The sequence below is a fragment of the Cotesia glomerata genome, linkage group LG8 (genome assembly GCF_020080835.1).
Source record: "Cotesia glomerata isolate CgM1 linkage group LG8, MPM_Cglom_v2.3, whole genome shotgun sequence".
In the NCBI taxonomy this organism is placed as follows: domain Eukaryota; kingdom Metazoa; phylum Arthropoda; class Insecta; order Hymenoptera; family Braconidae; genus Cotesia; species Cotesia glomerata.
The window spans coordinates 17,172,932-17,195,983 of NC_058165.1; the positions used below are offsets into that span (position 1 = coordinate 17,172,932).

Consider the following 23,052-nt stretch of genomic DNA (forward strand, 5'->3'; position numbering starts at 1 on the left):
AAGTCATAAAAAATTTTTAAAGTAAAATCTTACCCAAATTTTCTGACGAAGTGCCATGCGCGGTCAAGGTATCCGCCTCTGCATCCTTGCTGGCCACGAATATTGCACGAAATTAGATGCTGGGGACTGAGGTCAATGTCTTCAGAGCCTTTGCTCATCAAAGCAAACCGATCCGAAGCAACATCTGCTGTAGAAATGGCCCAGGAAGCTCCACACCAGCCTTGGTCTTTTACACCCCCGATGTCTCTGGGCCACCGGGACCGTGAGTCGAATTCACGGGGCAGAGATTCGGGGTTGTAGATCCTTTTCACGGGAATCATGTTATGGATCTGTAAAGAAATCATTAATTAAAAATTGAATTTTTTAATGATAAAATAAAATAATTAAAAATTGAATTTTTTTAAGATAAAGTAAAATAATTAAAAATTGAATTTTTTTATTAAATAAAATAATTAAAAATTGAATTTTTTAATGATAAAGTAAAATAATTAAAAATTGAATTTTTTAATGATAAAATAAAATAATTAAAAATTGAATTTTTTTATTACATAACATAATTAAAAATTGAATTTTTTAATGATAAAATAAAATAATTAAAAATTGAATTTTTTTTTATCGAATAAAATAAAATAATTAAAAATTGAATTTTTTAATGAAAAAATAAAATAATTAAAATTTGAATTTTTTAATGATAAAATAAAATAATTAAAAATTGAATTTTTTTATTAAATAAAATAATTAAAAATTGAATTTTTTAATGATAAAGTAAAATAATTAAAAATTGAATTTTTTAATGGTAAAATAAAATAATTAAAAATTGAATTTTTTTATTAAAAATAATGATTAAAAATTGAATTTTTTTATTAAAAAAAACGATTAAAAATTGAATTTTTTAATGATATAAAGAAATTAAAAATTGAATTAAAAAAAATGATTAAAAATTGAATTTTTTAATGATATAAAGAAATTAAAAAAAATGATTAAAAATTGAATTTTTTTTTATTAAGAAAAATAATTAAAAATTGAATTTTTTTATTAAAAAAAAATGATTAAAAAATTTTTTTAAGTACCGATTTAGCAGGATTCAAAGTTCCTAATTTATTTTGGATTCCATCTTCAAGAGTACGGCCCCAAAGCTCTGAATAATTAGTCGCAGTCCAGCCTAGTCTCTCGGTTTCAAGGTAAAGAGTGCTCAGCAAATCTTGTTCCATCAGACATCGGTTTTCTTCGCAGAGCACATCTGCACGTTTGCCCAGTGATGAACATTTACTAAATAATTTTTTTAATTATTTATTAATTCTTAAATTTTAATAAAGTGCAAATTAACATTTGCAATTTTTTTTTTAATTAATTTTTTAAAAATATTTCTTAATATTTTTTATCAAAAAATTAGGTATAAATATCGTTTGATTTTTGAACTTGAAATTATAAGTTAAAAATTGAAAATACAAAAAAAATTAAGAGACAAAAAAATAATAAAATACGAAAAAGTAATATCTCTTATCAATGAGCCAGAGTTAAATATTAAAATTTGAATTTAAAAATGTACGATAAAATCAAATGATTTGATTTGTTTACAATTTTTAAATTTAAAATTCTTTATTGAATTTTGAAGATGCGAAAAAATTATAAAAGACCTTTTTCGCAGGAAACTCAATTTTTAACAAAAGTGGTCCTTATTTATTTTCCCTTACCTAGCACTGTTCAGCTAAAATATTCAGCCAAACAAACAATTTAAAAAAATAACTCTTATATTTATTTACTTGAATTTCAAATGCTAATTTTTTGCATAGATTAAAAATTATTAATTTAATAATTACCAAACATTGCAATTTATTTTAAATGTGTCACCATGTTGATAATATTTTCCTTTGAAAAAACATTCTGAAAAAAAAAATAAAGTAAAAATATAAATAATAATAATAACTTGCAATCTTGCAGTCACTGTGTGACTGCCATGACTTGTGAACGATAAATTAATAAAATTTTGCTTTATTAAATAATGGCTTTTATTAAATTGCACCGAACTTTCTTAACTATTAACGTTTTTAAAGATATAAGTTCATCCCGATGTTACAATCATCGAGACCTTTCATTTGAATACCCACATGGCATTTTTTATATATTTTATATATATGGTATTTATGAAATATATTTAATATATGGGTGATTCTCTGTAAGGATGTTTTTTGCTGTCCCAGGCATTTTTTTATTAGAAAAATTGTTATTTTGTTACTAAAAAAAATTTATAACGAAAGTAAAAAAACATTTCTATTTGGAGCATTGAAAACTAAAATGAAATAAATTTTGGTTTTTTTACTATAAATTCGTAAACCACCGAAATAACAGTCCCCTGGGCTGTCTCATTCCCAAAATTAAAACTTTAAGATTAAATTTTAAGTTATTCGTCCATAATATATAATATGATTCATAATGTTTATAAACTTAATTAGTTAACTAACAATCTTTTTCAATAAAAAGTACCGAAAATTAATTTATTTCATTAAATTCATTAAAACAAAGTTTGTCCCAGGCGTTTTAAGAACAGTCCCCTGCCAGAAGTTCAAAGCCAAAAAAAAAAATCCAGCGTGTTATTTTACCTTTTGTAAGGTTTATAAGGATCTAACTAGCCTTAAGTTAATAACCATAGGGCTGTTAGCGCTTTATCGCCATTTTATTTAGTGTCAAAGCACCGTTTGTGCTGGAAATATGTGTCTGGGCCACTTCAAAACTCAGTCCCCTTGCAACTATTTTTATTTATAATTTATTTATAAAATTGGATCCATAAGTCTTAATATTATTCTAATTAATGTAAACATTAATTGAGAACTTGAAAAGTTAAATGCATTGAAATAGTTTGCTTGATTTTTCTCAATTTGATAAAAAAAAAACAGTCCCCTGACAAACAGTCCCCTGTCATGTTATATGGCAAAAGACACCCAAATATCTTAAAAACAAAAATTAATTTGGCTGTTTATTTATTGTCATTAAGCTGATAGTTTTGTAGCCTTTGTTAATTTTTTTTCTAATAAAATCAAAAATAATTTGGTCGGACAATTTTGTACAGATTTAAGATGTCCTTACAGAGAATCGCCCATACTTATGGTATTTGTGAAATATAATGTAATATATGAAATATATGAAAAATTGATGTACTCAAATAAGAGCTCTTGATGAGTGTAATATCGGGGTGAGCTTATATCTTAAAAAATGCCAATAGTTCACGAGATACAAGGCCATTTCTTAATTATTGACATTTTTAAAGATATAAGCTCATCCCAATGGTACACTCATCGTATCCTTTCATTTGAATACCCACATGACATTTTTGATATATTTTATATATTTGGTATTTTTCAAACATATAAAATATATGAAAAATTGATGTGGGTACTCAAATGAAAGGTCTTGATGAATGTAACATCGGAATGAGCTTATATCTTTAAAAATGTCAATAGTTCTCAAGATACAAGGTCATTTCTTAATTATGTGTCTAGAGATAGAGCATTTTCGAATGCAGCCTAAATACTTATCATCATAAATTAACTATCGGTAATAATGAAATGAAATCTTGAAAAGGCATAAATTCAAATCAAGACATTTGCAATGACACTAAACTTTACTAAGAAAAAAACCGATTTTGTCATATGACTATCCTGGGCACAAAATTTTTCTTATTCTCTTAATAATAATAATTATAATAATAATAATAATAATAATAATAATAATAAATAGGTTTTAGCAAATTAAGCCAATGAATCCCGATTCGAAATTCTTAAAGAATTACTAAATTTTTATTATTACTTCTTCACCATAACATTTTATCGGTATGAGGTCCCATACCATCAGAGAAAATTCAGGTGAAATTTAAATATTAAAATTCGTTTTTCGACAATTGTTGTTAGAAAAGATTTTTTTACTCAGTGTAACTTTTTTCAGCGACTGTAAAAATAATTCAGACAGCCCAGACCAGGACTCGAACCTGGATCTTTTGGTTACGCGCTAAATGCTCTACCTCTACCGGACAGTGTCTCGGATAGCTTAATTGGTAGAGCATTTGGCGCGTAATCAAAAGATCCAGGTTCGAGTCCTGGTCTGGGCTGTGTGAATTATTTTTTCAGTCGCTGAAAAAAGTTACACTGAGTAATAAAATCTTTCTCTAACAACAATTGTCGAAAAACGAATTTTAATTGTTAAATTTCACCTGAATTTTCTCTGATGGTATGAGACCTCATACCGATAAAATATTATGGTGAAGAAGTAATAATAAAAATTTAGTAATTCTTCAAGAATTTCGGATCGGGATTCATGGCTTAATTTGCTAAAACCTATTAATTTAAAACCACCGATCTTCACATCATTCATTTATTGAAATTAATAATAATAATAATAATAATAATAATAATATTTACGTCTAATTTCTTGATAATCATCATCAATTGTCGGTAAAGTGATCCCTCGACAATGTGACCAGTAATCAGGACAACAGTCTTCCTCGCGAGTTCGATTACAGAATTCATCGCAGTAGCATGTAGTCTTCAAAATAGGCGCACTGCAGTCATCATGTCTTCCCGGACAACACCTTCCGTTGTTGTACCTACCGGCGCAGTAAGGTCCCGGGGGAAGTCCCGAGTAATTTGGAATCGCGCTTACGGCTATCACGAAATTCGCGATAAGGAGCGCCAGGAAATAGCTCATGATGGCGAAAGTTCACTGCAAATAAATTAAACAAAAAGATTTATAATCAATGTTATGTTTTATGATATTGTGTTTTATGGTATTGTGTATTGTATGTGCTATAATTTTACAATAGATTGTAATTTATTGCCCTCGAGGTATTATTTATAATGGGTGAATTTGTTTTTTATAGATGGTATTTATAGGCTTTAGACCATTTTTTACGCAAGATCAAATGAGGCTTATTGTTAGGAGGCGATATTAGTGATACTATAATCCTAGGGCCAATTAATCTCTTTGTTTCGAGTTTTAATACCGGTTAAATTTATACCAAGGTTGATAGTTTTATTTATAGAGCTTAGATGATTTTTATTTAAGAATTTTTACGATTAGTTTTTTTGTTTTAATTTATTTTTATCAATTGTAAGCTAAATATTGGAGATACTTAAATTAAAAGAGTACTTTTTTATAGGATTTAAATTTTTTATAAAAAAGGTTATCAATTTTTCTCTATCTCTTTTCATTCAGCAAAAATTTTAATTCAAAATTCAATTTTTAGATAATTTGATTACATTATGTGTTAAGAGAAGTTTGGGGTATTCCAAAGTGACTGGTGGGACATTTGACTCGAATTCCATCAATTATAAGCTATAATTATGTGACTGATACTATAGTAAAATTTATCCGAACAAAAACAGTTTCACTGTAAAAAATCGCGCCAAGTCCACGTTCATAAGACTATTAAGAAAAAAAAATTTGTTTTTTTCTTTACAAAAATATATAAAATAAAAAAATTAAAAAATCCAAGTAACCGATATGATTGTTTATGATTTTCGGAAATTAAAAAAAATTTTGTTACAAATTTAAAAATTAAAAAAAAAAATTTGGAACGTATTTAGTGTGCGCGGTTGCAAAATATTTTACTTTTAATGAAATTCGTAAAATCTATTTACTAGGACTTAAAAAAAATTGAAATACACAATGACGCACACCAAGTACGTTCCAAAATTTTTTTCTTAATTTTTAAATTTATAACACAATTTTTTTTAATTTCCGAAAATCATAAACAATCATATCGGTTACTTGGATTTTTTAATTTTATATATTTTTGTAAAGAAAAAAACAAATTTTTTTTTCTTAATAGTCTTATGAACGTGGACTTGGCGCGATTTTTTACAGTGAAACTGTTTTTGTTCGGATTTTAGTATTTTTTGTAATTATAATAAAAATTTACAATTGGTACCAACTTAAATCTCGCGTTGGTTGCATTTTTTATAGCAAACTATCCCCTTGAAACTACAGTTTATGTAAAAATAATTCCAGCGCACCCTGGCGGGTGTAGATGCAAACTGTGAAATATCTTTTTTTAACTGTAGTTTCCCATCTAATGAAGGATTACTATGCATTCTCGAATTATTTAGTCTGTGGCAGATCACTTTGCCCATCGAAAAAAAGTCAGAATCGAAATTTTTGCGTTGCTATAGTTTGTGCTGATTAAATTTAATAATTTCAATTAGATTAATTGTTATAAGTGAATATAATTAATTAATAACAGTCAAATAAAGTATGAATTACTGTTATAATATACAATTTAGGAAAAAAAAGTACCGTAGAATTAAATAAAATTTTGCAACCTCAAAATACCGTTCTGCTTACAGTAAACATAGTCGGTAGTCTGGCGCTCCGTTTACAGCAGATTTGAACGGAACTTGGCGCCAGATTCTACCGAATCTGTGGATCTTATAATATAGAAGAATAACTAATTAACAACATCCCTTTGTCAAAAACCTCGATTACTATTTAAGTTTCTCGTAATTATCATTTGACTGAGTGTGACTGGTGGGACATCGAAAAATCCTTCTCTCTTACCAAAGGTATACTTAAAGTCCAATTTCAGTTCGACCACTAAACTTTTAAAAAATACTTCCCTCTTAATACAAAATTTATCCTACAAACATTCAATATTAAGAAGAATTATCCTGATTACCTACGTAGAAACAATTAAAAAAATTTTTTTTATTGCGACTGACGGGACAGGCATTTGTGATTGGTGGGACAAGTACAAAATGTCTACATCAAGTTGTTTATTAAAAAGACTTGTATATTATTTCAACCTTAGAAACATTATTGTTTATATATTTAACTATAAATTATTTAGGATAATTAAAAAAAACTAATAAAAAAACACAAATAAAGGATTTAGCATGCTGACAACACGATCGTGATAAACTTAGGTGTTAATTAATAACGAACATAAAAAAATTTGTTCTTAAAACTATAATAATAAATATGTTAGTTAATAACAAACATAAAGAGCGACTGCGTGGCAGAGCGGTTTAAGTCTTAAACTGCCCGTACAACAGTCGCTCAGGCGTGGGTTCGAGCCCTGGCAGTCGCAATTTTTCTGCGATTTCCAAGGCTTGCTCCCTTGCCGACTGTACCCTGGCCAGGTTTCTGTGGTTTTCTTGGTCACTGTGCTAAGGGGCGGGGCACAGGCAAATGCGGGTACAGATTGTAAGTCGGCCACAGCCGCGGAAAGGAGGTAAAGATGTGTATTTAGACACATCAAGGACAATAAATAGTAGGAAGGGACGTAAAAATCCCACGTGTCTAGGCCAGAAGGCTGACGCGTAAGATTCCAAAAAAAAAAAAAAATAACAAACATAAAATGAATTTGTTCTTAAAACTATTAAAACATTTGACCAGGATACAAGTTAGTGCGGCTGAAAAGTTACTAGGAGAGAAAAATCGATTTTCTTATTGATTAAAAAAAATTTTTTTTATAAATTAGTAAAATATAAACTTTTAATAATAAATTAGGACTAAATTAGAATGAATTAGAGAAATTTTTTAATTTTAGTCATTTTCCCATTTCGCACACGGAAAAAAGTAAACTGTTATAAATAATAGTCGATTTATAATAAGTAATGATAAACTGAAAAAATTACCATTTCAAACAGTAAAATCGTGATTTTATCACTTTATAATATTTATCATTTAAATGCTACAATTTTTTATTTATATGGAAGAAAATACTATTTCAAACAGTAATATTCGCTATGTGAAAGTCGAAAACGTTAATGTATAATAATTAAGAATTTTGACTTTGATATTTATCATTTCGTACCCAAAAAATGATCGTATGATATGTAAAAAATATAAACTACTGTTACTAAATTTCTATACAAGCAACGTCAATATTTACAAAGTACAATGGTAAATTTTAAACACAACGCTAAAAATCAAACTATAATTATTGATTTGCTTGGACGTAAAATATATATTTTAAGAGTAGAATTTTTACTGTTTCAAATGTTAAATTCTCCGAGTGTGAGAGCTCCCCCTTCTCCTCATAGTATAGACTATATACCCATATAGCAATCTTTTTCAAGGCTTGAGCAAATCTGGTCTTAATTTCGATAGTTGTTAGTGTCTTTTTCTACCTATGGGTCCAGATACTTGTAGCAAATTCAATTAACAAGCCTTGTACAAGAACTTTGGGCCAGATTATAGCTCAAGTCTTGAGAAAGACTGACACCAGAAGCATGCTAAATATACTTGTGCAAGAGTTGCTCAAGATTTGCTCAAGATGAAATGTTTTCGAATAACCGTTCGCATCATTCTACGCCTCCTATATTTACTATAGAATCAGTGGATTTCTGAGAATTACGGATCTTGAGCAAATCTTGAGCAAGTCATGGGTAAGTCTTTGTTGTGTTTCTGGTACAAAAAATGCGTCAGAAAGTTTTTCAATGCACCTTGCTTTAGACTTGTCTCATATTCTTGCACAAGATGTCTTGAGCTAGTTATATATAAATCTTGAACCATGTCTTTTTAAATAAACTTGAGCAAGACCCATATGTAGAAAAAGACACTAGCAACTAGGGGTTTTGCTCAAGACGCTGGCACCAAAATCTGGCTCAAGCATATGTTACTTGGGTATTGAAACGGCAATTTTTACTCTTTGAAACTGTAATTTTTTAAGATGAGAGAGTCGTTATTTACTATAGTAACAGCTACTAATCACAATTTCGATATTAAATTATAAATTGTGACTTTTACACTTTCCACATTAAGTTTTGTAACATTTACATTTGTGCCACCTCGATGCGCGCTGTAGTGTTTAAAACTATAAAAATTAACCGGAATCCGAGTGAATTTTACAGTTTACTTTTTTCCGTGCAAATAAAATTTTTAGTGTGTTTAATATAGACCACGTATTAAACTAAGTTGAACATTAAAATTCTGAGCTCCCGTTTAGAGATATGAAAAAATCATATGAAACCTCTTGTAGGAAATTTAATTTCCTATAAAAAAAAGTCTTTATCAATTTCTATCTATCTCTTACGATTTTACAAATTAAAAGTTTCAATTTTAATTATGTTGAAAATTAATATTATGATTTTTAAAGCGAGAATATTTCGATTATTATTAAATTTAAATTCCGTAAATATTTACTTTAAAAAAAAAAAAATGCGTAGTTTCTTTCATTAATCAAACATAATGAATTGATAAAATTTTTTTCTCATGATTGTTACAATCTATAAGATTAAAATCAAAATGATAAAAAATTGAAATTATTGATTTTCATACCAGAATATTAAAAATTACTAAAAAAAATTAAATTATCGATATAAAAATAAAAAATTTCATTTTCCAAAAATGACAAAATATTTCGTCCTGATAAAAAATAAATCTGAAACATATTTTATCACAACACAATGAACAAAAAAAATCCCGTTAAACGAAAGTGTATAATAAAAATAAAATAATTCATATCAAACAAAAAGCGTCTTATGACCCAGTGCTTAATATAGCTCGCTCACGTTAAATTATAATTAAAATAAAGAATATAACAAGAGTATAAGTATGAGTATAATAATAAAAGAACCGAGTAAGAGCAAAAAGTTGCAACGTAAACATACGTATTGACATTGCTGAATACACTTTACTTAACTTGTTCCGTGATTAATTTTTCAGCTTTATCTTTTATCTTTTATCTGACATAAGACACAAGACCTAATAGGGTAGATTAGACTGCGATAATATTATATCAAATATGTGTGTACATATATATTGTGTACTATTGTATACTGAGCAAAAAAACATGAGGTAAGTGTTAGTCAACACTTTTATTCTATTTATTACATGTCTGATCGCAATCCTCAGCCGGAAATAAATTCAGTCATTGTCATTAATTATTTATAGCTTGCTATTATAAACCAATTTTATTATTATTATTATTATTATTATTATTATTATTAAAATTGCGTAATAATAATAAATAATAAATTTTGTAAATAATATCGTGATTAAAATAAAAAGATCAAATTTTAATACACAGTAAAAAATTTTGCGTCAATGCGTCAAAAAATTTTATGTTAAAAATTTTTGTGTTAAATATTTAACACTTTTTTGTGTTAATTTAACACAATAAATGTTAAATTTACATATAAAAGTGTTAAATATTTAACACAAAAATTTTTAACACAAAATTTTTTGACGCAATGACGCAAAATTTTTTACTGCGTACGATTGTATTGGAATTTGAAATTGAAATTCCGATCAAATGATAAGAGATATACAGAAATTGATAAGAAAATTCAATTTTCTACAATAAAGTACTACACGGAGAGAAAAATATAGAAATCATTCCTATAATTTTAATGAAATGTTTTCCTATACCATTTCAGGAGCGATTACTTAAATTATGGGAATTGTACCCATAATTTTTGGGAAATGTTACAATAATTATAGGAATGGTTCCTATAATTATAGGAACGATACCTATAATTATAACTGTAATATCGGTATGATTCTCATAATATTATAGGAACCATTCCTATAATATTATAGGAATCATTCCTATAATATAATGGGAACCATTCCCATAATATTATAGTTATGATGTGTAATAATATTGAGATATTTATCATTACAACTCAAGCTATTTGTGACTTCGATGACCACTTTGAAGCATTTGAAATAATTAGTAATTTCGATAATTTTACTTGCTTCCCAATAACATCATTTGAAATATGTAAAATAAGTAATATTGCTCATATAAATTATAAAAGTAACACACCCAAAAGGTGGATTTAATAAATATTCAACGTATGTATTGTAAATAAATAATTTGTTTTGAAAATAAAATGAAATTATAAAAATAAACAATAAATTTCCATATCTACTTTGCTCCTCTAATTGTATTGTGAGAAAATATCCTTTTTATTAGAGAAACTTTAGAATTGCTACAATATTTTTCAATATTATCTAACACAATTATAACTGAGTTGGAATAAACAATTTAAGATTGAGTACACACGTGAATAAAAATTCTGAAAAAGAAATTTTTTCACTCTAGTGAAAGATCAATTTTTATTTACAAAAAAAAATTTATTAGCAAAAAAATATATAATAATTACTTTATATTTTTGATGTGATTGCTTCATTATTATGTATATAAACATTTTGTTATTATTATGAGCGTCATTCCCATAATATTATAGGAACCATTCCTATAATATTATAGGAACCATTCCTTTAATGATATAGGGACCATTCCTATAATATTATAGGAACCATTCCCATAATATATTGAACCTATTCCATTATTGTATAGAAATGTTTCCAATAAACTATGGGTATGGTTCCCATAATGAGCATAGGATTGATACCTATGATGATCATTTTATTATAAGAACCATTCCCATAATTTTAGGAAAGGTTCCTATAAATTTCTCTCCCCCACACTGAAAAAACATATATGCGCACATATGCTGGTAAAAATACATATACGTCGCACATATAAAATATATACGCCACATACTTTTTTTTTGCCCACGTATATGCGGCATATATTTTTTTTCAGTACGGGCCGTGTAGTGTGATTTTTTCGTATCTCTAAAAGGTAGCTCAGAAATTTGATGTTCGACTTAGCTTAACACGTACACAGGGAAAAAAGGTTCACTTGAGCCAAGAAAATATTTTTCTTCCTAATTATTTTCTTGAGCGAAAAAAAATTTTTTTTTGAAAAGAAATTTCACTTATTCCAACAGAATTAATTTTCTTGCTTTAAGAAATACGTATCTTGATCCAAGAAAATTTATTTAAGTCAAGAAAATCTTGTTGTTTTGAGAAAATTCAGCCTCTTGCTCCAAAAAATTTAGTTCTTGATAGAAGTACATTTTCTTGTCTTGAAAAAATTTCTCTCTTGCTCCAAAAAATTAAATATAAAGTTAGAAGTAAATTTTCATTTATATTTTTATTGATTAACATGTCAAATGGGAAGATCAAATAATATTGAATCTTTTTAACTTCTCGCTAAGAAAATCTCAGATTTTCAAAAATCGGGAAGTTATTGGTTTTACCCCGTTTTACAAAAATCGAGTTTTCATCAGATCTCGACGTTTGAAGGTCACAGGAAGCTTCCCTGACTATCCCCGCGAGGGTGTCACTGTGTCTGTATGTATGTATTTCTGTATGTGTGTGTGTGTGTGTGTGTGTGTAAGTATGTAAACCTCTCATAACTATTGAATGACTTGACCGATACGATCGCGGTTGGCGCCATTCGAAAGGACTTGTCCAAACTTAGATTTTGGATATAATTTGGACCGATAGATTTCGAGAAATCTAAAAAAAAACTGTAAAAAAAAATTTTTTCAAAAGTGGTTTTTTTGGAATAACTTTCGAACGGCTTTATCGATCAACTCCAAAAACTAATCAGCTCTTAACCTTGAAAAACCACTTCGATCGCCGCTAATCCGGTCAAAATCGGTTGATTCATTCGAGAGATACCGTGCAGGAAAGAAAACCCAAAAAAGTGTTTTTTCGGAATTACTCCGAAATTTCTAGTTTGATCAATTTAAACTTAAAGATTTTTTAAAAGGCTTAAAAAACTGCGTCGAATGCCGCCTACCACGTAAAAATCGGTTCATTCATTCAAAAGTTGTTGCGATTTGAAAACTCAAAAAAAAGTGTTTTATCAAACTTTTATTAGACTTCTAAGCTCGAAGAGCTCAAAAGCATAGAAATTTTATCTGTTTGAGTTCAGAGAGCTCAAAACAACACATAAAGTGTATTTTTGAGCTCGAAGAGCGCTCAAAAACGGCATAAGTGCAATTTTAAGCATCCAGGTATGGAATTAGCGGGAAGTTGCAGGGATGGCCTTCAGGGTCAACCGTTTTCCTAATTTTTTTTTTTTCATTCAATATGTATAATTGCACGCTTAAATGATATAAAATGGGTATCAAATATTCAAGAGAAAAATTTTCTCAAGGTGAGAAAATTTTTTTCTCTGCTGAAGTAGGTGGTGCTGCTTCCCTACACTGATAGAAGGATTTATTTGTATTAAAAAAATATTTGTTAATAGTTAACAAATCATTTATTAGAGACCATTTTTTAGTATCAAACAAATATTTCTTAGTATTTAAAATGATTTGTTTGTATTTAATAAATCAGATATTCATTTATTAAATATTAATAAATCTTTTTAAATACTAAGAAATATTTGTTAAGGACTAAAAAGTGGTTTCTAATAAATGATTTGTTAAATATTAACAAATATTTTTAACTATAAACAAATCCTTCTATCAGTGTAGAGTATCTAAAAATCTTGATCAGATATAAAAATTTATTGTATCAAGTATTTATGATGTGAATTAAGAAGAAATGACTTCCACCAAGAATAGAATTTCAAGAAAAATTTGTACTTCGGTCTTCCTTCAGGCACCCGAAAATTTTCTTGAACCAAGAATTTTGTTCTCCAGTCAAGAAATTTTTCTTTCTGTGTAGGGAAAAATTGATAAAGACCTTTTTTACAAAAAATTCAATTTCTTATCAAAAAGTAGTCTTATGATTTTTTCGTATCTCTAATAGGTAGCCCAAAATTAAGACTTTAAAATTCTTTAACAATAATAAACAAAACTTAAACTTTTATTACTATTATGTAAACTAATTCTATTTTTTTCTAGATTAGACATGACGGATAGATTGATGCATCTAATAGCTAATAGTTCGCGTGGGCGTTAAATTTATGAATATTAAACACAAAGCATTATTAAATGCATGACAACAAGCAAGCACCTGACGCCCACTTGTCGTTAATGAAACTAAATGGGTCAAGAACAGAGCAGAGTACCGAGAATTATGACTGTGATACGCACAAGATGCCAACAAATCGACCTGATCTGATTTTATTTTCTGCGCTAGATTTTCCGGCTCATTTTTAATCATGATTAATTACAAATACAATTTTGACGGGTCAATTTATCAAAGATGCTAGATCAAAGAATTTAAAGAATTCCATTAGGCATTCCATCCGAGAATCAAGAACGATCAGTTAAGTCATAAGATTACGATGACGCTAATGTGATGATGATCGAATGAAGTTACGTGGCATAGTTGGAATAACTCCAAAAATTAAATCATCTAAGTGATTCACAATATTCATAAACAATGACAAATAGTTTATTGCAGAGGATAAATTAATCATCTCTATCGTTATCATCATCACATCATTTATTTATTTTAGACAAATTGGTTGTTTAGCAATTTAGTTAAGAAATTTAAATAGTATGATAGTTGACTTTTGTACTTGAAATTAATTCCGTAGTTTTATAGTCAGCGTAATTTACATTTTTATTGGACGTGTTTTTATTAAACGTTATCGGCTATTAATTTAATGAATTACTAAAGTCAAGGTGTTGATTATTTTATCAATTTTTTTTATTAGTTCTGAATTTTTTTTTTTTATATTATACGGTTATTTTATTTAAATTTTTTAGAAAATTGATTAAAAATGTTATTTTAAATATTGTTGTTTTAATATAAAAATTATCTTGAAATTCAATAAATAAGAAATAATTAAAAAAAATTATAATAAATAATTTTTAATATGATTGAAATTGTGACTCAATGATAAGAGATAGCAAAAAATTAATAAGGACATTTGTTATAAGAAATAAAATTTCCTACAAAAAAGGTCTATTTTGTATCTTTAAAAGAAAGCCCTTAAATGAGATTTTAAAGTTTTCTAAACATTCACTTTAATTAAACTTTCACAAAATAGAATTTCAAAATGAAATTTTCATAATTTTTTAGGTGAAAAAAATTTTTTAAAAATTAATTTCATTTCAGCTAAAAATTAATTAAAGGGGAATTCCATAGTGACTGGTGAAATATTTGTCTCTGGAATTCCATCAATTATAAGCTATAATTATGTGACTGAAATTTATACTATAGTAAAATTTATCTTATAATATAGAAGAATAACTAATTAACAACATCGCTTTGTCAACAACCTCGATCACTTTTTAAGTTTCTCGTAATTATCATTTGACTGAGTGTGTCTCGATACAAAATTTATCCTACAAACATTCAATATTAAGAAGAATTAGCCTGATTACCTACGTAGAAACAATTAAAAAAATTTTTTTTATTGCGACTGGTGGGACAGGCATTTGTGACTGGTGGGACAAGTACAAAATGTCTACATCAAGCTGTTTATTAAAAAGACCTTTATATTATTTCAACCTTAGAAACATTATTGTTTATATATTTAACTATAAATTATTTAGGATAATTAAAAAAAAGTAATAAAAAAACACAAATAAAGGATTTAGCATGCTGACAACACGATCGTGATAAACTTAGGTGTTAATTAATAACGAACATAAAAAAATTTGTTTTTAAAACTATAATATTAAATATGTTAGTTAGCAATAAACATAAAATGAATTTGTTCTTAAAACTATTAAAACAACATTTGACCCGGATACAAGTTAGTACGGCTGAAAAGTTACTAGGAGAGAAAAATCGATTTTTTCATTGATTAAAAAAAAAATTTCTTTTCAAATTAGTAAAATATGAACTTTTAATAATGAATTAAGTCTAAATTACAGAAATTTTTAAATTTTATTAATTTTCCCATTTTGCATGGAATGCCCCAAGAATTACATTATAGAATGTAATATTTACATTGAAGGCTCTAGAATTAACATTCAAAGTTCGAATTTAGAAAAATGCTATTTCGAACTGTAATTTTTCTAGTTTTGATTACAACGGGACCGATTTTACATTTTATTCCTGTTTTTTTTTTTTTTTTTTTTTTTTTCCGTGTAGCCTAGAAAATTTGACTTAAAATTTTTCTACACGCAGTTTATCAAATTATATAAAAAATCAAATTTCAAATTTAAATTTTGACTAAATGATAAGAAATAGCGAAAAATTGATAAGAAACTTTTGTCGAAAATTCAATTTCTACAAAAAATGTCTTATAATAATAATAATAAATAATTTTATTTGCACGACTTTCGTCTCTTACAAAGTTTTTACATATTTTGTATCTGTATATTAATTATATATATTATTTCTCTTTCCATTTAATCTTTCTATTTTTATTTTCTTTTCTTTTTTTCTCTTGTTTGCACGTCGTTGTTCTGGTGACCCTCCTGCCCCAAACTCCGCAATCCCGTTTTTTTCCTTAGGATCTCTTCAATTTTTGTGAAGATCGTGCATGCTCTCACGTCTATTCTTCCCTTTAGTACTTCTATTAGTCTTTCTTCTACCTTTTCATTTTCTAAATCTTTCCATTCATTTAAGAAACTCTTTCCTTCTTCTCCTACTTTTTATCCTTATATCCTTTCTTTTTATCCTTATATCCTTTCTTTCCCCCTCTTCCTATGTTCCCACATCGTACCCTCGCCCATGTTTCCTTGTCTTCTCCACTTATTTCATCTTTTCTCCAAAAGTAGTTTTTATCTTTGTCTATTTTTATTTTCTTGTATAATTTGCAATATGATGATTTCTCTATTGCCTCTCCGTCTTCTTTTTTTGCTTCTTCTTTTATCCTCATTATCCCTTCATCCAGCTTTGTTTCTATTTCTTCTATTTCTTGCTCTTTATATATCATCCTGACTACTTCCTCACAGCCCATTTTTGTTAGTAATTTTTTTATTTCTTTACCCCATTTTGTTGCTCTTCCGTTTAGTATACCTCTCATTTCTTCTTTCATCACTATCCTTGGCCATCTATCCCTGTCCATTTTGATCACGTCCTTTATATATCGTACTGCTCTCTCTTTTAGTGTTATTTCTATATCCTCTACTCTCATTTCTTCCCTCCATATGTACCCTGGTGTGTCCCTACTCACTCCTAAAGCCATCTTGCACAACCTTCTATGCACCCTCCTAATCTCCTCCGATTTTTCCCACCCCCACACTTCTACTCCATACATAGCTACAGATTTCGCCACCGTGTTCATCAGATACATCCTCTTCCTTATGCTGTTCCTTTTGCTTCTTTTTATTATGCCCCATACCACATTCGTTGCTTTTTGTGCTTTTCTTGCCATCTCCTTTCTTTGCTTTGCTGCACTATTCTTCGTCGTAAACCAGTATCCTAAATATTTCACCTCTTTTACTTCCTCTATTTCTTCCCCTTCATATGTCCATTTTTTTTCTTTTTTCTTTCTTCCTCCATTCCTGCATATTATTATCTTTGTTTTCTCTGCATTTACCTCCATCTTATTTTCTTTGGTATATTTTCTTAGTTCATTCAGCATACTTCTTAGTTCTCCTCCTGATTCTGCTACTAGTGCCACATCAACTGCGTATTTCATCGCATATATTCTCTTGTTCCCTATCGCCGTCCCCCCAATTTTCTTTTTTTCCATCTGCTCTTCGAGTCCATCTAAATCTATTCCATATAATGCACCGCTCATTGCACATCCCTGCCTTACCCCTTTTCTAGTTTCGAATTTTTCGGTTGTTCTTTTTGGTCCTAGTTTTACTTTACTGTATGTGTTCTCATATATCTTACTTATCATCCTGTACATCTTGCCTCTTATCCCCTTCTCCCATATTTTCCTTTTCATTTTTCTCCTCTCCACTTTATCAAACGCCTTTTTGCTAAATCAATCAATGCTATATATAACTTTCCTCCTTTGTCCTTTAATCTTTTATTTATCAGTCCGCTTAAAACAAAAATATGATCTCTAGTCCCTCTTCTCTTTCTAAACCCAGCTTAGCTTTCCCGTACTATTTTTTCCTTGTCTATCCATCTGTTTATTCTTTCTGTCATCAATGTTGTTAGTAGTCAAAAAATGTCTTATAATTTTCCTGTATCTCTAAAAGAAGGGGCTTAATTTAGATTTCAAACTTTTCTAAACATTTGATCAAACTTCAAGAAAATTGGATTCCAAATAAAATTTTTTTTAATTTTTTAGATGAAAAAAAATTTTTTATAAAAAATTTTACCTTTTAATTAATTTGATTTCAGCTAAAAAATTAATTAAAATAATTTTTTAAACATTAAAAAAAAAATTTCTAAAAATATAAAAATTTTAAAATTAATTATCCAATAATTGCGTTTAAAAATCAACATCTTTCAAGACTAACCCATGCAATAAAAAAAAAAAAAAATAGAATATTTCCAAACAAAAAACAAAACAAACATTAGTTAAAATTAATAGTGGCTCCACGGTGTCGTTAACCACGATTAAGTCATCGTATAAATTTAAAAAAAGTAATCTTTTTATTGGTATGATATAATACGGCTCTAATCTGTGGTACTTAGCGTCTGAGTGTATGTAATGCCGTAATACGTTAATACGTTAATCGGTACTTTTGATCGTACACTCATTCATCCGATCCTCAATTAACATTCCAATTAAATCAACCACTTATGGATTTAATAATTCCATTATTTATTTACTATCTTCTCATATCACAGATCATGCATCGCTTTCCTAATTATCAATTACAACTACGCCTTTTATTTCGCTAATATTAATTGCCAATTAAAATAATTGTTACTATTTTAAACAGCAACAATAAATAATGGCCTTGTTGCTTATCGCATTCATCTATATATTGATACTGTAAATCTCCGCATTCTTTTCATAACTCCTGATAATAATTATCATTGCTATTATTTTTTTATCGCATTACAAAAATTTTATTTCTATTATTCAATTAAATAACTACAATTAATTATAATAAAATGATGATAATAATAATAAAGTAGTGAATATCAATGACACTGATCTCTAAAAGTGGGACTTAAGCTCTTTCTGAATAGTAGTTTCTCTGTAGAATGAAAGCGGAGCTTGATGCTTTAAGCATTTTTTGCTTAGATGCAAATCGTAGAAGAATTTTTATAAAAAATATAAATAATTTATGGAGCTTGAAAATTATCTATGTTATTAAGAGAATAAATGAAATTTTATGGTCAGTGTACTTATATGATAAAATGGGTTTTTATGGTAAAATTTGGTATCGTTGGAAAGGTATTGACCTGAAGTTGTGCCTTTTCAATGTTTCATATGATTTTCTAAAATAGTTTATTTATTATGATAAGTTTTTGAAGTAGTTATAAATAGATTTAAATTTAGCGATAAACAATATTTGATTATTTATTTATTTTGTTTTGTACTCGTCAATGTGGGTATATGTCAAAAATTAATTTATATAATTAAGAGACTAAAAAAAATTTAGTAACGGGTATTTCTTTATCGTAAATTGAGTTTGATATTTTTTAGCGATGGTTATTTATGATTTAAATAATTGAGAGAGAAAGGAAAATTTTTTGACCAGCATATTATTATTTTTAAAGAAATTTTTATATTTAATTTGAAATCATCAGAAAGGTCTTGATAAGAATTAGTGCCTTTTGGTTTTATTTTTTTTTTTTTAGTAGTCAATTTTTTATTTCAAGTTTTTGGAGGAGTTTTTAATAGTTTTTTGGTTCTATAAATTTGTTCGGTCACATTTGTCGATCAAATTATTTGTAATTGATCCTATGATAGCACTATTTTTTTTTTTAATTTATTTAAAAAGTACCCAAACTATTAGTGTGATTATAAATATAAAAAAATCATTAAGCCGAAGTTTTCTTATTCATAATTCGTAAATCTCGGCAGTCACATAGTGACTGTAGGTTGCTAGTAATTACTAATTTTAAAAAAATCAGATATGATTTTCTGGAATTATTAATTTTTTGAGCTAAACATAGAAAAGTATGAAAAAATTATAGAAGACCTTTTTTATAGAAAATTTAATTTCCTTAAAAAAAGTTCTTATCAATTTTTCTATATTTCTTATCGCTGAGTCAGAATTTTAATTTGAAATTTGATTTTCAGATAATTTGATTAGACCGCGGGTATAGAGAAGATTAAAATCAAAATTCTGGGTTTAATATTGGGAATATGGAAAAATTATAGCGGACTTTTTTGTAGGAAATCTTATTTCGTATAAAAAAGGTCCTGATCACTTCCCCCCTATCTCTTATCATTCAGCTCTAATTTCATTTAAAAATTCGATTTTCAAAGTATTTGATTAGAAAACATGTTCAAAAAATTTGAAATCAAAATTTTAGATTTAATATTGAAAATACAAACAGACCATAAAGAAACTTTTTTATAAAAAATTCGATTTTCTTAAAAAAGGTTCTTATCAATTTCTTCCTTCTCTGATAATTTAACCAGAATTTTAATTTTTAATCGTGTGTTAAAAATTGTTATTATATTTTTGATGATATTTTTCCAAAAGTTTCCAAATTATGTAAATTTTTGTTAAAAATATCGAAAAATTCAACCAAAGTTTCTTCAATCTCATTGAAGAATTAATGTCTCGGCAGTCATAGTGAGTAACATATCAAATTATATTAAGTCAGTGAATTGTTGATATGATACACTCAAGCGAACCCGATTCCCGTTTCCTGACAATTCTCACGCCCCGATTAAAAATAAAGTCCGCGATTATAATTTTTTAAGATACCGGAATCTGAGGTATTTATTAGCGCCGGCAAGATAACTCCCGATTTCATGGAACGTCCGGTAATAATTTTCCGTAAGAAGATAATTTTACTAATATTATATATTTATTTTAATAATTAACTAGCAACCTTGCAGTCACTATGTGACTGCCGTGACTTGTGAACTATAAATAAATAAAATTTTGCTTTAATTAATAACGACTTTTGTTAAATTGCACTATATATTTTTAACTATTGACGTTTTTTAATATATAAGCTCATCCCGATGTTACACTCATCAAGAGATTTTATTTGAGTACCTACATGCATTTTTTATATATTTTTCATATATACATATATGTAATATATATATATAAATATATAAAATATATGAAAAATTGATGTGGGTACTCAAATGAAAGGTCTTGATGCGTGTAACATCGGGATGAGCTTATATCTTTAAAAATATGAATAGTTCACAAAATACAAGGTCATTTCTTAATTTTTGACATTTTTAAAGATATAAACTTATCCCGATGTTACACTCATCAAGAGTTTTCATTTGAGTACCCACATGCATTTTTGATATATTTTTTATATTTACATATATGTAATATATATAAATATATAAAATATATGAAAAATTGATGTGGGTACTCAAATGAAAGGTCTTGATGAGTGTAACATCGGGGTGAGCTTATATTATTAAAAATATGAATAGTTCACAAAATACAAGGTCATTTCTTAATTATTGACATTTTTAAAGATATAAACTTATCCCGATGTTACACTCATCAAGAGCTTTCATTTGAGTACCCACATGCATTTTTGATATATTTTTTATATTTACATATATGTAATATATATATAAATATATAAAATATATGAAAAATTGATGTGGGTACTCAAATGAAAGGTCTTGATGCGTGTAACATCGGGATGAGCTTATATCTTTAAAAATATGAATAGTTCACGAGATACAAGGTAATTTCTTAGTTATTGTCATTTTTAAAGATATAAGCTCATCCCGATGTTACAATCATCGAGACCTTTCATTTGAATACTCACATGCATTTTTGATATATTTTTTATATTTAAATATATGTAATATATATAAATATATAAAATATATGAAAAATTGATGTGGGTACTCAAATGAAAGGTCTTGATGCGTGTAACATCGGGATGAGCTTATATCTTTAAAAATGTCAATAGTTCACGAGATACAAGATTACTTCTTAATTATGTATTTAGATATAGAGCATTTTCGAATGCAGCCTAAATATTTATCATTATAAATTGACTATTGGTTAGAATGATATGAAACCATGAAAATGCCTAACTACAGGTCAAGACTTTTCCAACGATACCAAATTTAGCCATAAAAACCCATTTTATCATATAAATACACTAACCACAAAATTTCGCTTATTCTTTTGATAGTGTAGATTATTAAAAATTTTTTTCTGAGATAATCTACAATTTTTTTAATTTTAATCTTGATTATTGTATTAAAGATCCATGCAAAAAATTAAGAGATAAAAAAAATTAGCAATTAAAATTTAAGTAAATATTATAAAGGTTATTATTTGAATACAAAGAAAAATATTTTTTTAATGTATTTAAATATTTTGTGGTTCAGTTTTAAAAAAACACATCAAATTTAATAGAGTGACAACTCGCTAAGTTTAGTGTGAATACAAATTCGCCGGAGTATTGAGTGTGTTTTACATATTACGATGAAAGCATTTAAAAAAAAAAAAAAACTGAAACATTAAGACGAAAAAACTCGTCTGAGTGAAAATAAAAAACATCCTTGACTGACAGAAGACTTCAAACAATTGCTAATTTATTAACCAGTTCGTCCTCGCAGTTAACCAGGATATTTTATTTTATTACATATTATAAACATAAATATTGTAAATATTTTGTTTTTACTACCTCGAATAGTTTAGCGGAACAATGACAGAAAAAAGTTAATAAAAATGTTGAGACTTTATTTCATAATACTGCTGATGTTTATTTAATAACCTGTTGTAGAATAATTATAATAATAATAATTTTAATATAATTTTAAAGAATTTTATTAATGAAGATTAAATTAAAAATTCTGGACTTCTTTTTAGAGATACAACAAAATCATAAGAGATCTTTTTTGTAGAAAATTTTATGATGTTGATTTTGGAACGCAATTATAGGATAATTAATTTTGAAAATTTTATATTTTTAGAATTTTTTTTGAAACGTTAAAAAAATTATTCTGATTGATTTTTTAGCTGAAATGAAATTAATTAAAATTTGTGACTAATTAAAAAGCAAAATTTTTTTATAAAAATTTTTTTTTACTTAAAAAATTAAAAAAATTCAATTTAAAATCCAATTTTCTGAAAGTTTGATTTTAACAAATTTTTAGAAAAGTTTAAAATATCATTCAGGGGCTTCTTTTTAGAGATACAAATAAATCATAAGAATCTTTTTTGTAAGAAATTTTATTCAATTTGTTTAAATTGCGCTAAAAAAATTTTAAGTCAAATTTTCTGGGCTACCTGTTAGAGATACAAAAAAATTATGAGACATTTTTTGTAGAAAATTAAAATTTCTACAAAAAAGTTTCTTATCAAT

The 23,052-nt window shown here is 27.2% G+C and overlaps 2 protein-coding genes across 3 annotated transcripts in view; one reads left to right on the plus strand and one right to left on the minus strand.

Moving 5' to 3' along the window:
- Positions 1-23,052, minus strand: part of LOC123270786 (tubulointerstitial nephritis antigen-like) — a 36,220-nt gene that overhangs the window by 11,421 nt on the left and 1,747 nt on the right. The window contains exons 1-5 of one of the 2 annotated variants that reach the window (XM_044736938.1): positions 6,669-6,679; positions 4,413-4,713; positions 1,821-1,884; positions 1,071-1,269; positions 34-329 (exon numbers count right to left, since the gene is read on the minus strand). In XM_044736938.1, the coding sequence (XP_044592873.1) occupies positions 34-329; positions 1,071-1,269; positions 1,821-1,884; positions 4,413-4,698 (845 nt within the window). In that variant the 5' untranslated portion in view covers positions 4,699-4,713; positions 6,669-6,679. Of the gene's footprint in view, positions 1-33; positions 330-1,070; positions 1,270-1,820; positions 1,885-4,412; positions 4,714-6,668; positions 6,680-23,052 lie in introns of those variants that run through there. The other variant, XM_044736937.1, reaches the window with a different exon arrangement.
- The window catches only part of LOC123270785 (transient receptor potential cation channel subfamily V member 5), a 66,871-nt gene continuing 53,207 nt past the window's right edge, over positions 9,389-23,052 (plus strand). The window contains exon 1 of the mRNA XM_044736936.1: positions 9,389-9,789. The gene's annotated coding sequence lies outside the window, so the exon portion shown is untranslated. The remainder of the gene's footprint in view (positions 9,790-23,052) is intronic.